Source organism: Clavelina lepadiformis, chromosome 7, assembly GCF_947623445.1.
Source record: "Clavelina lepadiformis chromosome 7, kaClaLepa1.1, whole genome shotgun sequence".
Lineage (NCBI taxonomy): Eukaryota > Metazoa > Chordata > Ascidiacea > Aplousobranchia > Clavelinidae > Clavelina > Clavelina lepadiformis.
The window spans coordinates 10,034,945-10,051,116 of NC_135246.1; the positions used below are offsets into that span (position 1 = coordinate 10,034,945).

A 16,172-nucleotide genomic window follows, 5' to 3' on the forward strand; every position below is an offset into this window, starting at 1 on the left:
GCCCTGACAGCCTATACAACTTTTAATTAAAATATGATATCCTATTTTTGTTTGCGTTTTGATAAGTATACAGAATAAACATGTCCGATTATGGAGGATTTCATTGTTCAGTTTACAATACAAGTGTACCAAAAAAGAGTAAGTTCGCTTATACATTTTTAGCTTATTTTATAATCTACATGCGTTGAAATATTATACGAACTTTGGCCAACAAACATAAAATTAACATTGTAGCCGAAATAAAGCTACTTATGCTGCGACATGTGTTGTTTATAAAGAATAATATCATTTTATCATCATAGCAAATGTGGTGTTTACTTCCATGTCATATTATTTTCGTTATCTTTTTTTCTGTTTATCTGGACAAGAGTGATCCGAGAAGACCAGACGTCTTGTCGAAAACGGCTTGGTAGGATGCTCTGAAGCCTCCAGCTTGGAGTCTATTGCGGTGGTTTTCGTCAGTATCAAACACGACAGTCAACTGGTTTCCCGAGCTTGTGAAGCTATACCGCTCGGCATGTTTTCCAGTGAGAGTTGCATACCGGTTCTCTTCAATTGGTTGATCACCTTCGTAAACCTGTATGGAAAAAAGCAAACGCAACTTATAGCTTAAAGTTACAAGCGTATCAGTTTATAAGCAAAACTGTGCAAGATAAAGGTAAAAAATGGAGTATAATGCATTCAACAATTATTGTTATACATCGCCAGTAAAGTAAGGAAAAGATGCATTATAATCATTGCAATAAATGCAGGGCAGTCATATATACCTTGATCTCATCGGAGAAAACCTCCGTGATTGCTCCCAGAATGATAAGTCGGACGGTTTGGCCGAAACCTGCAGTGATAACCCAAATACAAAGCGTATCGTTGTCGTAAGTACCTGGCCAGTTGGGTGTGGAAAAGTATTGTAAGCGGTTGACGTCAGCTGTCAATTTGGCGCCGCATGTAGATGTTTGCGCGTCGTCTGCGATACAGGATTATTATACTTCCACGAAATAGATTTCAGTACTAGTTTTATTTGTGCCAAGAGACCAAATATGGATAACAAAAAAATTCTTATTAAATCAGTTTTAGTTAACCTTTAAAAATAATAATCGTTAATCGTTATTTCTCGTCTCACTTCCAGGTTTGTAGTTTTCGTAATAAAAGTTAAATCCTTTTCCGTTGGCCACTTCGTCCGAATCAAATTCAATTCTTAGTATACTCCCGGAGGAAACATAGCTGGGAAAAAATTGAGGGCTGCCACTGATGACGCCAATTTTGGGGGAATTTGCGTTAGCGCCATCTCGTACCTGCATTTATGCAAACAGATTTTATCCAGTAGCCCTTGGGTTGATTAAAAAGAACGAGTGCAATGAGTGTAACAAATATAAAACGAGTGCAAACGATCACATATGTAGTAAAAATAACATAAAATGTGTTATTTCATACACCTATAGTCGTCATTTTTGGTTAACCTTAATCCAGTCACAGCACGTTTCAGTGGATATGTAGCCAAACCAGACCCGAATACGATTCTCTGACGACGTGGTTAGCAACCAGACGCACATTAAGTTACTGGGGTGTTGCTGATTGTATCCTGGACTGACAACGAACCCGTGCCCGGTAGGTGGCACTTGCAAGTTCTCGCCACATTCTGGATTGTATGTTCAAGATAAGCAAATTAAAAGATATTCGCGTACAACTTGAGAATACAATTTGAATTCAAACGGCATATTACCTTCAAATTCAGTCACAGGAATAGTAGTGGGTACGCTGGGAACTAAACGACAAAAAGTTACAGCACGAATATTTTTAATAGCTTCGAATTATGTAGGGAGTTATTACTACTGTACACATCACTTAAAAATTACATCAAAATTTAATTATAGTTAATTTATCATTGTTAGATAAATTACACGAGATCGTATACAACCATTCTACCGCTTATGAAAGAAGCGTTAAATCCACGGAAGTTGTAGGAACTGTCTGATCGAAAACGGACATAAAGCACTCCACTACTAGAAGTGTAATTAACTGGAGCAAGACTTCTTCCTCTTCGGTAAGTCAACAACGGAGATTTATCGGTCGTTCCGTCAAGAACCTCAAAATTGAAATAATGTTCCGTTTTCATGCAATTTAACAACGCAGAAGATTCTTTTGCAGGTACAGATTTATATGCAATTTCTAAATATATATACTTACAAGCAAGTTGTCGCAACAACTTTCTATTTCCCAAAAGATCAGTGTCAGCTGAACTTGCATATTTGTGGGAGCTCTTAAAATCCACACGCAGTAAGAGTTACTGAAATAGTTGAAAAGTCCAAAAAGTGGCGAGGCGATGTATTGTGGTTCTGATCGCGCAACTAAAGTATCGTCGCCACATTTTAGGTGACGTGAAGCTGAAAAAAGAATAAAAGTTTATTGATACAGGTTAATAATAACAAAGAGTTTTGATAGATAATATTCTAAGCTATCAACTGTAAATAAAAGTTTTTTGGTTATACGCTTTACCAAACTTTTTCAGCAAATTATTTAGACTTCCACGATTTAAACACGCAACCCAGCTGTGAAACAAGAAAGACGAGTATCCCCAACCTTGGCGATACTGAATTCGAAATCCTTTGGCTGTGACAGTTTCATCACTAAAGAATTGAATGTAAAGGGCCCCAAATGTGGAAATCACATTCAAAGATCTGGATGCGTTTCCTCTCCAATTCACCACGATGGAAGATGCAGCACTAGGACCGTCTCTAATCTGTGGAGAGAAGCGAAAAGGATCGATATAGTTTCTTCGCTACGTCTCTTTTTGTTATAGTATCCTAGTAAGTATATTTTGAAGAAAGTAATACATCAAAGTAAATATAAGTACATCAAAGTACATTACAGGTATGTTATAAAATTTTAATGTTGTTCGTGGTAAAAATCTTGTTTTTGATATTAATTCTGTTTAATAAAAGCTTTTACTTACTAAGGTGTAGTCACAACACTCCTCGGTTATGGCAGGCAAAATTAAAGCTTCTACTTGTCCACCAGAAGGTGCTTGCAAAATCCAAATGCAATTCAAGTTGTTGCCGTAATTGCTTGGGTAGTTGGGACTGGAGAGGGTTTGGACATTTCTTGAAACAGTTATCAATTCCGGACTCCCATTGCATTGAGAGTGCACTTCACCTGCAGAATTAGAATCATAAAAAGATTGTAAAGACAACAAAAGAGCATATTTTTTTCAGACTGTAATTATAAAAATTAAACAAAGAGTTTTACTTCAAAGTTTTCCTTCAAAAACATTCTGTGTTATTAAATAGTTATTTTGTAACATTATGCTGTCATATCATATACAAGTATAGCTTACCAGCGTAAATAGCTACAATAGCAGCAATCAGTAGGTAATGAGTCATCTTTCTTGAAAGTCTTGACAAGATTTCACATTGAAAATTGACTGATATTCTCCCCTTTTTATAGTTTTTTTGAAGCCAGAAGAATGTCTTGTGTAGAGAAGATTTGCATTATTCAAACTGCAATCAATCCAAGATTGATGAACCAAAATGCCTTGGGGGCACGCGATTATATTTTGTACCAAATAGTTTTAAAGGTAATGGCGATAAAAATGCATCGTTTCCAACAAAACCATCGAAAGCAGAACAAAAACACCCGCTAGACCTATATGACTTAAAGGAGTTTTTGTATTGTCATTTGAAAAGTTGTTTACTTCGTTTAAATTTTATTGCAAAAAGTCTGCCAGAGTTATTTTGCTATATAGTGTCTTGTACAATTTCTATAAAAGGATTGCAAAAGTTGGATTACAATATTTAATCTCTTCGTACACCTGATGAAGAAAGCTCATGCTTGTGAGAGCTTATGTAAAGAAATTAACCATAAAAGTTATCCTTAGTGTGCTGTTCAATACCTTGCTTTTTTATTTTACTGCATAGTGATTGTATACTGGGTTAACACGGTTAAGCCATTGTCAACCTTGCATAATATGCTAATACAAAACCATGATTCAATACAAATTAAATTATTAGTTATTGTTTATCTCATCTTTTACTCACACATAAAATGCTTAGTTACCGATAGTTGCTTAGGGCCGGTGTTTATCTTCCGATTGCACTCAAGGAAGCAACTGTTTATTTATTGGTAAATGTCGCCAAGTAAATGCATTTGATGTAAGCATAATTAACTTGAGCTACTCAAGTTTTAATAAAAACAAAGTTTTTAAGCTCATGTATGCGCATATTTAGTGATGTTTGTTTTTGAATTCTTAATTTCTCCTTAATCATGTCTTAATAAAATGAATACGCGTGATTGCAGTTGATAGATATTGTGTACTGCAGCAGGTATACAGTATTAAACTTTAATGTCATAGAGAGATGATGTTCCGTAAAACATGCAGTTTTATACACAAAAAAGTTCCTGAACTATTTTTATCACATGAAGAAACATTAAAATGCTTGGAAATACTAACATTTTTGCTCAAATTTTGGTATTTTTTCTCAATTTAAAGTTATTTGGGAATTCTAATCTTTAAAGTGCTTTAAATTCCTTTCCAGGTAATGAAGTACCTACCGACTGTTGCAATACTTGGTGCGTGACAAGAAAACATGCGTCATGGAAAATTTCAGTTTGTGAAGTTTCAGAAACATTTTTTTAAGCTGACATTACAAACAGAACCCAGAAGCTCAAAACCTTAGCAAAGAGACTTTGTAAAATTTCATTGCAAAACCTTGCTGTCACGTGCTTCTTTTCATTAAAAGAAGTTTGTCTTTGTGAAGGGGACTCATACGGCTTATCATATAGTTTAATGTTCGTTTTATACAGTTTGTTGAAAAAGTATATAAACCAATAAGATTTACATCACTTTCACAAATCATAAAGAAACATGAGATGGCTTTGTCTACAGATAAGCTCATCAACAAACGTGAATGACTATCCGATTACATTGAAATAAAACTTGCAAATAAGAGATACACAGCTAAAAAAAAAACTAAAATCATCGACCAACATCTATCAAACAATTATTCTAAGGAATTTTGAGAAAAATGGGTAAACTGTTGCTCATTTAAAAGTTTGTTTAATTTATCCAGAAATGACAACAAAACCGTACCCGGCAGGTTGGACTCGGAAACGTGTCTTACATTTTGGAATTGAAACATCATACTAGCAAATGTCCTTCAACAAGCTTTGATGTATGAAGTATATCTTGGCCTAACTTGGCACAACAAGTTGCACGTCACGTCAACCTGGCTATTCCTCAAACCAGTGCTGTAACCAAGTCATTTTTTTAGAGCTTGACTCAAGTCAAGTCATTTGGGAAGTTGACTTAAGTCAAGTCGAGTCAAATTACTGATTGGATCAAGTCAAGTTAAAATATAATGCAAATCAAATCAAGTTATGTCATTGGTTATACATACCTTTAACGGATCGTTGGCAATGGAATAAAATGTCTTTAATTCAGTTGGTAAATAAATTAACAGCCAAGATTTAATGATTGGGTCAACTTACTTTCCGAGACTCGAGTCAAGTCAAGTCATTTCAAGTATTGACTCGAGTCATGTCAAGTAATTTAGAAACGTGACTCAAGTCATTGACTCGAGCCATTACAACACTGCCTCAAACTAAACCTCAATTTTAAATACTTTGCTGTTGGTTGGCACGTACGTACATAAACATTGTACAGCTCATACTCATTTCATCAGCACGTGCGGAAGTCATGTTATTTTCAGTGTAAAACCACCTTATCTGTTGCAACAATTCTCATTCAAGCACTTAATAAATGATATTTAAATCACAGTGAAGCCAAATAACTTAATAGCGAGGCACTGGTGTTGTTTGTAATGAAACATGGCAGGCGTATAGGTGTTCATGGCAACGCTTTGTTTTTTCAATTACAGACAACAGTCATAAAATAAACTTGTACGTTTCTGCAAGTTATAGTTTATTATTACTAAAATATCCTGTTTTTGTATATTTCTGGTGGAACTGAGAACCCATTGCAGCACAGTGGCTTTCGCAAGGAGAAGATTTTGAGGTTAAAACCCATCTCTCATGTTTCGTATGGAATGTACTGTAACAATCAGTAAATGTTTTATGTCGCCTCGCTCAACCTTTCCCATGAAACATTTCCACGTATGCCAATGTCCTACAGGGCTTCCAGCATACACTGTTGCACGTGTATCTAGTACCCTGGTGCGAATTAGTCAAATTGGTTATCTCGAAATACAACTGATGAAACAAGCTAATGCTTGCAAAAGCATGTGTCGGTAAAACGAAACTTTCTTTGCAGCATGGCTAAGCGCGATATACGAACCACCTAGAACGGCGGTTTGTATATCGCGCAAGTGAACGAGTAGGCTACGACTGTTGCCACAATTTTTGTTTGTAAAAACTTACCAAAACAACCAAAAACGTTTACAGTTATATAAATAAATGATCATTAAATATTTTTTTCAAAAATGTATTCATTTATGTAAAGGGATAACATGCTGAGAATTAAGATTTATTGGCAGAATGAAACAACAGGAAACGTTGAAGTTGCTGAACTTGCTATAAACATTTCCACAAACAATCTTAAGAGAAACGTGTTTGTTAAGTGCACGTTTTTGGGCTTATATAATCAAATAATTTTAGTAGTAACAGCTGCGGCAACTGTCGCTATGTACTAATTCCAATATATTCTTTATTACGGGAGCACGACATATGGCCGCGGGAAAGTGGCCGCGAACAAACTCACCGGGGTCAACTGAACGTGACGTAAATTGACCGCAGACAAACTGACTGTGACATAAACTGGCCGGCGATCAAATTAACCGTCGATAAATTGGCCGGCGATCAAATTAACCGGCGACAAATTGGCCGTCAAAAGGTCAAAATTTTAAACTCGGTAGTATATGATATGTAAAGTAAATATTTGTTTGTAACTATTTCCTTTGTTTTTAACAAAATTGTTTTTTATTTCAATACACATTGAAACGTTTATTGAAATAAACAGAAGTGACTAGATAGTGAATTAGAATTTTGACCTTTTGACGGCCAATTTGTCGGCGGTTAATTTGATCGCCGGCCAATTTATCGACGGTTAATTTGATCGCCGGCCAGTTTATGTCACAGTCAGTTTGTCTGCGGTCAATTTACGTCACGTTCAGTTGACCCCGGTGAGTTTGTTCGCGGCCACTTTCCCGCGGCCATATGTCGTGGAACCCTTTATTACATAGAAAATGGTAGCAGTATTTATCGAAACCTGAATGCACTATAATTATGTTTTGAATGTTTTTGGTACTTGCATTTTTTCTGTACATAAACTTTTGAAAAATCCCATTACAGAATCTTTTTGCGGTCACGCGCTTGCACGACGAATGGAAGATTTCTCTTGAAAATAGTTTTGATTATCATGATTATTGATTACACAGCGGCACTTTGAAAATCACACCACAAACGCCAGCGCATTAATTCCATTTTTAGCATCTGAAAAGTTTGATTCATAAGGCGATTTCGGTTCCTTTACGAAAAATAATTTGCCGCAATATCAAAGAAATACCTGAAGTATTCATTAAAAGATATATCCTAACGCAATACATGGTGCAAATACGTATACACTGCATGAATGCAAGACAATAAAACAAATAAATGAGTGTTAAAAACATTGTACAACACGTTCATACTGTTGATAAATTTAATCATGTGGCGTGGCTAGTGTAGAATGTAATGAAACAGAAATGTCTCTATGTATTTGATCCAATAATTATAACAACATATATGCCAAGACCGTTTTAATTGCTGGCTAACCTAAGTTTTCACTAAATATAGCCCCAGTGCACTTAATTTCTATTAATAGCGATTAGCACACTATCGATTTTATGATCTGTTTTACTATATATGGGTCAGTTTGGTTAATAATTTTGCAGCATTGTGTAGTAAAGGGAGTCATGGAAAAAACAAGTTAATTTTAGGGTTTTATATTTCCTACTTTAGTGCTTTTAGATAAATTTCGGTGCTTATTACTTATCAGTAAATTGATAAATAAACAAAAGATTCTGTAAATGTTGTTGTAAAATTCCATTCCAAGATAATTAATTGAAATCACGTGTTTTTTCGATAAAAGAACAGTTTGTATTTCTCAAGCCGCTCCTTCAAAATGCAAATCCTGTCCTGATACGAGACATTTTTGCCTTAACAAAAGTTAACCTTTGCATTTTCCAAATCGATTCATTGAGAAGCCTGTAAATAAGCAGCAACATTATTTGAAGTCTTCTAAATTTTCGCTTGGGAGGTATGTTTAGTCCATGTTGAAATACCCACCATCTTACATTTTGATTAAAATCTTTTATTGGTTTTGTTTAAAAAATAACGAGTTATGTGTCGGCTTAAATGTTTAGAAGGCTTCTTTTTCGTGACCAAGTATATACTTGAAACATGCCTTTTTGTGTTTATTAGAGAGTAAAAGTTTCTTATCCTACAGAGAAAGCAATCAGTGATAATGTGATATTAAAATAATCGTTTTGCGAAATGGCTGAAGTGGTTACTAACTAAACATTGTGACTTGCCAATAAGTTATGATGCACTATTGGTAGTGACCAGGCCAGATCAGCGATGTAGTTGTAGGCTACTACTAATTTAATGGATCACTCAGTGGTTTTTAACGGTTGTTGTAGCAAGCACGACGTTTTTGCCATGACCTTCCTGAGGCATTCTGGTAACTTGACTAATGACCATATACCATGGAAGTTGGAACCTCTTAATTCGATGAAGTATAAGAGCTGAATATATAAAGATTTTAGAGTTACTGTGTTACGTATATAATCTACCAAAGTTATACCATGAAGCCGTTTTTAAAATCCCATTTTGGAAACCTTTGAGCGGCTAGGTCATTACCAAAGATTCAGGACCATATATAATTATTGTATATGTAAGGTTTAAAGAAAACCGATTTAAACATTGAAAGCTAAACGGTCTTAAATAGCTTTTGCTTCTTGACTAATAAACTTTGAAGCTCATGCATGACTGCTCTCAATTTTCCAAATCGGGTGTCTAATTCAGCGTTTTGCCTTTCGTCACTCGTAAGTTTCAATTCCAGATACTTGTACTTCTGCACATGTTCAAGTTTCAAGTTTCTCTGCACACTTGCAATGAGTATTGACAAACAAAGCTTAAGCTTAGCTCACGTCGATTTGTTCACATTCCATATATAAGCTTAGCTGAATAAAGTATGTATGCAATTAACATATAGATCAACGAAATTAATTGAAGTAAATATAGGCTATGGAGGCCTAAGCTTTTTTTTTCAATAGACAATTTAGATGGGACTCGTTTAGGTATATACCGTAATCGAAGCCTGATTTTTCCAATAGACAATAAACAAAAACTAACATAAAAATAAGTTCTTTATTTTAAAGATTGTGGTGGAGACTTAACCACGCCCACTAACGGTCATGGAAATTTTACATCACCAAATTATCCTGGCGCACACGCCAATGATGTCATGTGCACCTGGATAATCACTGCTCCACATAGGCGGAAAGTCCGAGTTTGGTTTAGTTACGTATCCACGGAAATCTGCTGTGGTTGGATCATTGTAAGTCTCTCTTTGCTGAACTTTAGTTCGCTCTATTCTCTTTAAATTGTTCTTTGTTCGTTTAAAGAAAGAGACACTTAATTCAAACTTATTTGTATTCATTAAAACTATATATAGTTATGCTCTGTGTTTATTTATTTGTTATTATTTTAAATTCGTGATGGTCCAAGCTAGAGATCGGCCAAGCTTGGGGTTATCAGTGGTTATCCATTTAACTTCCACAGTTTTGTTTCAACTGGTCCAGTTCTGAGAGTTGAGTTTGAGAGTGATTACAGTTTAAACGGTCGAGGATTTGTTGCTATCTATGAAACCTACAATGTGGGAGGTGAAAATAAATTTTTTTTAATCATTACAATAATTAATTTGTACTTCCTTTGTCTGTATAGATAGCTTGTCCTTCTGTTTGGATGTTTTTATTAGTTAGTTATAGTATGTTTGCATTATCTCAAACGAAGTTTTCATGTGATTTCTATCGATATTTCTGGTATTTTTCTATGCTTACTAGTAGCAGTAGTAGGCATTACTACAGTAGCAAATGTACGAGCTGAAGTTTATTGCAAAGTAAGAAACTCTGTTTTGCTTGTTCATACAGGCTTGTAAACAGTATTGGAGCAAGATAACTAAAATCAATAAAACATAAATATATTGTTTATTTTCAATAATTGTGCATCAGGAGATACGCTTACTTCAACATGTGGAGGAAAACTTGAGGCAAATGCTACTTTGCAGTATTTCAGCAGTCCTAAATTTCACGAGCCATACAATAAGTCTTATGGATGCATATGGGTTATCGAAGCTGGATTTGGTATGAGAGTGCGCCTACATATTCTGGGTATTATTACGCAAGGTTTGGCCGGTATTCTGCATGTAAGTTTTATTTCCTTCATCTCTATTATAGTGATTAAATCATAGTTTTCTTCTCGGAGTTGTTTATACGTATTGCGTTAAACGCTTTTGAAACATGTGATCACTAGCCTAACTTTTTATTGTTTTTAATTCCTGTAATTATAATAAAACATATTTTTTTCTTTATACATTTTTTTGTTAGAATATTTTTTAAGACTTATTTTTGTAGGTGTAAAACCCGTCTTTGCTTACGAGTTAAGTGTAAGTTACACGCATATGTTTTAAAGAACTTAAACTATATACTTGCAGATCTTTGACGGTGAATCAACAGATAGTCCGGCGTTGCTGGGTTTGGCTTGCCAACATTATCAAGGTTTTGTGAGAAGCAGTACTGGCCCGTTCATGACAGTTTATTTTCAAGTTGCTGCTAATTCGACCACACATCATGGTGGATTTAGAGCCTCCTACCAATCAGTACTTGCCCAGTCAGAGCCTGAAAATAAAGTAGGAACGGGTCTCTTACAGCGTGAACAAAAAGATCCTCGATAAATTTAAGAAGTTTATAAAATGGTCATGGCTGTTCTTGCTGGACTTCCCCGATTCCCAAAACCGCCCGTTTTGTTGTTTTTATAAAACTGTTGATGTTTTTCAGCTTTCATTGCTTCTTGAGTGTTTAGCAGTGCTCTTTTTGGATTCTATAATGTTAATGATAATATTTTATTCCTTTGCTTTATAAAACAGTTAATGCGGTATTTTATTTGAAGTTTGGGTATAGTTTTTGTATATACTTGTAAACGTTTCCGAAACTTGCATCATGCACAAAAACGAAATTATTTTTAGTTTGTAAAAACCTGCATTTTGTGCATAAAACCTTTGATAGTCTTCTTATAAATAAAAAATGTAATTGCGAGAGTTGTTAATTTTAATATAATTTCATACTTCAAATTGTGATTAAAAGTGTGAAATGTCCTCAAACACTAACTTTAACGCTTACAGATGCAATCAAGTGGATTTGCTCAAGTGGACGCAAGTTGACTCAAGTTGATTCCGATATAAAACTTATATTTTGTTGAAGGTATAATTTCTAGCCCATTCCCTGACCGTCTATACAACTTTTAATTAAAATATGATATCCTGGTTGTTTTTGCGTTTTTGATAAGTATACAGAGTAAACATGTCCGATTATGGAGGATTTCATTCTTCAGTTTACAATAAAACTGTACAACAAAAGAGTAACTTCGATTTTACATTTTTATCTTATTTTATAATCTACATGCGTTGAAATATTATCCGAAATGTGGCCAACAAACATAAAATTAACATTGTAGCCGAAGTAAAGCTACTAATGCTACGACATGTGTTGTTTATAAAGAATAATATCATTTTATCATCATAGCAAATGTGGTGTTTACTTCCATGTCATGTTATTTTCGATATCTTTCTTTCTATTTATCTGGACAAGAGTTATCCGAGAAGACCGGACGTTTTGTCGAAAACGGCGTGGTAGGATGCTCTGAAGCCCCAACTTGGACTCTATTGCGGTGGTTTTCGTCAGTATCAAACACGACAGTCAACTGGTTTCCCGCGCTCGTGAAGCTATACCGCTTGGCGTGTTTTCCAGTGAGACTTGAATACCGGTTCTCTTCAATTGGTTGATCACCCTCGTAAACCTGTATCGAAAAAATCAAACGCAACACATAGCTTAAATTTACAAGCGTATCAATTTATAAGCAAAACTGTACAAGATAAAGGTAAAAAATGGAGTATAATACATTCAGCAATTATAGTTATAGATCGCCGGTAAAGTAAGGAAAAGATGCATTATAATCATTGCAATAAATGCAGGGCAGTCATATATACCTTGATATAATCGGAGGAAAGCTCCGTGATTGCTCCCAGAATGATAAGTCGGACGGTTTGGCCGAAACCTGCAGTAATAACCCAAATACAAAACGTATCGTTGTCGTAAGTACCTGGCCAGTTGGGTGTAGAAAAGTATTGCAAGCGGTTGACGTCAGCTGTCAATTTGGCTCCGCATGTAGATGTTTGCGCGTCATCTGCGAAACAGGATTATCATACTTCCGCGAAATGGATTTTAGTACTAGTTTTATTTGTGCCAAGAGACCAAATATGGATAACAAATTATTCTTATTAAATCAGCATTTGTTAACCTTTAAAAATAATATTCGTTAATCGTTATTTCTCGTCTCACTTCCAGGTTTGTAGTTTTCGTAATAAAAGTTAAATCCTTTTCCGTTGGCCACTTCGTCCGAATCAAACTCAATTCTTAGTATACTCCCGGAGGAAACATAGCTGGGAAAAAATTGAGGGCTGCCACTGATGACGCCAATTTTGGGGGAATTTGCGTTAGCGCCATCTCGTACCTGCATTTATGAAAAACAGATTTTACGCAGTAGCCCTTGAGGTGATTGAAAAAACGAGTGCAATGAAAGTAACGAGTATAAAACGAGTGCGAACGATCACATATGTAGTAAATATAACATAAAATGAGTTACTTCATACATCTATAGTCATCATTTTTGGCTAACCTTAATCCAGTCACAGCACTTTTCAGTGAATATGTAGCCAAACCAGACCCGAATATGATTCTCTGACGACGTGGTTAGTAACCAGACGCACATTAAGTTACTGGGGTGTTGCTGATTGTATCCGGGACTGACAACGAACCCGTGTCCGATAGGTGGCACTTGCAAGTTTTCGCCACATTCTGGATTGTAAGTTCAAGATAAGCAAATTCAAAGATATTCGCGAACAACTTGAGAATACAATTTGAATTTAAACGGCATATTACCTTCAAATTCAGTTGCAGGAATATTAATGGGGACGCTGGGGACTAAACGACAAAAAGTTACATCAAGAATATGTTTAAGAACTTAGAATTATGTAGGGAGATATTGATACTGTACACATCGCTTAAAATTTTCATCAAAACTTAATTATAGTTAATTTATCATTGTTAGATAAATTACACGAGATCGTTTACAATTATCTTACCGCTTATGAAAGAAGCGTTAAATCCACGGAAGTTGTAGGTACTGTCTGATCGAAAACGAACATGAAGCACTCCACTAGTAGAAGTGTAATTAACTGGAGCAAGACTTTTTCCGCTTCGGTAAGTCAACAACGGAGATTTATCGGTCTTTCCGTCAAGAACCTCCAAATGGAAATAATATTCCGTTTTCATGCAATTTAACAACGCAGAAGATTCTTTTGCAGGTACAGATTTACATGCAATTTCTAAATATATACTTACAAGCAAGTTGTCGCAACAACTTTCTATTTCCCAAAAGATCAGTGTCAGCTGAACTTGCATGTTTGTGGGAGCTCTTATAATCCACACGCAGTAAGAGTTACTGAAATAGTTGAAAAGTCCAAAAAGTGGCGAGGCGATGTATTGTGGTTCTGATCGCGCAACTAAAGTATCTTCGCCACATTTTAGGTGACGTGAAGCTGAAAAAATAACAAAAGTTTATTGATATAGGTAAATAATCACAAACAGTTTTATAGATAATATTCTAAGCTATCAACTGTAAATAAAAGTTTTTTGGTCATATGCTTTTCCAAAAGTTTTTAAACAAATTATTTAGACTTCCACGATTTAAACACGCAACCCAGCTGTGAAAAAAGAAAGACGAGTAGCCCCAACCTTGGCGATACTGAATTCGAAATCCTTTGGCTGTGACAGTTTCATCACTAAAGAATTGAATGTAAAGGGCCCCAAATGTGGAAATCACTTTCAAAGATCTGGATGCGTTTCTTTTCCGATTCACCACGATGGAAGATGCAGCACTAGGACCGTCTCTAATCTGTGGAGAGAAGCGAAAAGGACCGATTTAGTTTCTTCGCTACGTCTCTGTATGTTATAGTATCCTAGTAAGTATATTTTGAAGAAAGTAAATAAAGTACATCAAAGCACATTATAGGTATGTTATAAAATTTTAATGTTGTTTGTTGTAAAATCTAGTTCTTGATATTAATTCTGTTTAATGAAAGCTTTTACGTACTGTGGTGTAGTCACAACACTCCTCGGTTATGGCAGGCAAAATTAGAGCTTCTACTTGTCCGCCAGAAGGTGCTTGCAAAATCCAAGTGCAATTCAAGTTGTTGCCGTAATTGCTTGGGTAGTTGGGACTGGAGAGGGTTTGGACATTTCTTGAAACACTTATCAATTCCGGACTCCCATTGCATTGAGAGTGCACTTCACCTGCAGAATTAGAATCACAAAAAGATTGTAAAGACAACAAAAGAGCATATTTTTTTCAGACTGTAATTATAAACATTAAACAAAGAGTTTTACTTCAAAGTTTTTCTTCAAAAACATTCTGTGTTGTTAAATAGTTATTTTGTAACATTATGCTGTCATATCATATACAAGTATAGCTTACCAGCATAAATAGCTACAATAGCAGCAATCAGTAGGTAATGAATCATCTTTCTTGAAAGTCTTGACAAGATTTCACATTGAAAACTGACTGATATTCTCCCCTTATATATAGTTTTTTTGAAGCCGGAAGAATGTTTTGTGTAGAGAGGATTTGCATTATTCAAACTGCAATCAATCGAAGTTTGAGGAACCGAAAATTGAGGATTGTATTGTGACGGTTACGTCACGAGTCATGGGTTGTTTTGTAAAATCTTGTTATTCAGTTGTTGACCGGACTTAATTTCCCCTTAATGACGTTCATATAAATTACCTCGATTGAACTGGTGTGTCACATATATATACTGTTTTATTGTTAGCAATCTTCTTTTTACCTTTTTCCTTTTTCACTCGTTACCAAGCGCAATGTAGCATTCAGTAAGCTTTGCCCGAAAGTGAAAGCCTTTGTGTCTGATAATTAATGAATAAAATGGAAACTTTATCATTTAGTAATATGTATAGACCGAATTTAAGGAACTAAACAGCATTGTCACGCCGTTTGAGAAATGAGAACTCATACCATGGAAGCAGAAGTAAAACTAATTATCAACCATCAATCGTCCTCGCTCATATTGTAACAACAGCCGCCAATGTACGCGGTCTTTATGGTGAATATGTTTGTTGTGTAATACTTCACACAAGTAATACAGAAACAAATTATTTATTTGTCATAATGTTATGTACCAAACAGTTTCGAAAGTAATGGCGATAAAAATGCATCGTTTCCAACAAAACCATTGAAAGCAGAACAAAAACACCCGCTAGACCTATATGACTTAAAGGAGTTTTTGTATTGTCATTTGAAAAGTTGTTTACTTCGTTTAAATTTTATTGCAAAAAGTCTGTCAGAGTTATTTTGTAATATAGTGTCCTGTGAAATTTCTATAAAAGGATTGCAAAAGCTGGATTGCAATATTTGATCTCTTCATACATCTTATGAAGAAAGCTCATGCTTGTGAAAGCTTATGTAGAGAATTTAAAGATAAAAGTTAACCCTAGCGTGCTGTTCAATACCTTGCTTTTTCATTTTACTGCATAGTGATTATGTACTGGGTTAACACGTTTAAGCCATTGTCAACCTTGCATAATATGCTAATACAAAACAATGATCCAATACAAATTAAATTATTAGTTATTGTTTATCTCATCTTTTACTCGCACGTAAAATGCTTAATTCCCGATAGTTGCTTATAGGGCCGGTGTTTATCTTCCGATTGCACTCAAGGAAGCAACTGTTTATTTATTGGTAAATGTCGCCCAGTAAATGCATTTGATGTAAGCATAATTAGCTTGAACTACTCAAGTTTTAATAAAAACAAAGATTTTTAAGCTCATGTA

At 35.1% G+C, this 16,172-nt stretch overlaps 2 protein-coding genes across 4 annotated transcripts; both read right to left on the reverse strand.

Moving 5' to 3' along the window:
- Nucleotides 1-83: 83 nt before the first annotated feature.
- On the reverse strand, nt 84-14,934 carry LOC143466041 (scavenger receptor cysteine-rich domain-containing protein DMBT1-like). 3 transcript variants are annotated; one of them, XM_076964618.1, is made up of 10 exons: nt 14,800-14,934; nt 14,419-14,618; nt 14,061-14,220; nt 13,668-13,864; nt 1,924-2,083; nt 1,721-1,762; nt 1,458-1,636; nt 1,121-1,292; nt 768-964; nt 84-577 (listed from the first exon to the last, which is right to left on the reverse strand). In XM_076964618.1, the coding sequence occupies exons 1-10, from the start codon at nt 14,843-14,845 to the stop codon at nt 356-358; spliced, it is 1,575 nt and encodes a 524-aa protein (XP_076820733.1). In that variant the 5' UTR covers nt 14,846-14,934; the 3' UTR covers nt 84-355. The 3 variants fall into 3 exon arrangements, with proteins under 3 accessions (XP_076820733.1, XP_076820734.1, XP_076820732.1); XM_076964619.1 differs by lacking the exon at nt 1,924-2,083 and adding an exon at nt 13,409-13,568; XM_076964617.1 differs by lacking the exons at nt 13,668-13,864; nt 14,061-14,220; nt 14,419-14,618; nt 14,800-14,934 and adding exons at nt 2,185-2,381; nt 2,578-2,737; nt 2,951-3,150; nt 3,332-3,489.
- On the reverse strand, nt 11,745-13,150 carry LOC143466042 (CUB and zona pellucida-like domain-containing protein 1). The gene is made up of 4 exons (XM_076964620.1): nt 12,943-13,150; nt 12,606-12,777; nt 12,254-12,450; nt 11,745-12,063 (listed from the first exon to the last, which is right to left on the reverse strand). The coding sequence occupies exons 1-4, from the start codon at nt 13,033-13,035 to the stop codon at nt 11,839-11,841; spliced, it is 687 nt and encodes a 228-aa protein (XP_076820735.1). The 5' UTR covers nt 13,036-13,150; the 3' UTR covers nt 11,745-11,838.
- Nucleotides 14,935-16,172: the final 1,238 nt, after the last annotated feature.

Bases quoted from the DNA above. Each gene is read 5' to 3' on its own strand.
- LOC143466041 (XM_076964618.1), bottom strand. From the start codon at position 14,845: ATGATTCATTACCTACTGATTGCTGCTATTGTAGCTATTTATGCTG. The intron at 14,221-14,418 runs GTACGTAAAAGC...TTCTCTCCACAG, and splicing joins AGTGTTGTGACTACACCACA to ATTAGAGACGGTCCTAGTGC. The intron at 965-1,120 runs GTGAGACGAGAA...CCTGTATCGCAG, and splicing joins CGAAAACTACAAACCTGGAA to ACGACGCGCAAACATCTACA.
- LOC143466042 (XM_076964620.1), bottom strand. From the start codon at position 13,035: ATGTGCGTCTGGTTACTAACCACGTCGTCAGAGAATCATATTCGGGTC. The intron at 12,778-12,942 runs GTTAGCCAAAAA...TCATAAATGCAG, and splicing joins AGTGCTGTGACTGGATTAAG to GTACGAGATGGCGCTAACGC. The intron at 12,451-12,605 runs GTGAGACGAGAA...CCTGTTTCGCAG, and splicing joins CGAAAACTACAAACCTGGAA to ATGACGCGCAAACATCTACA.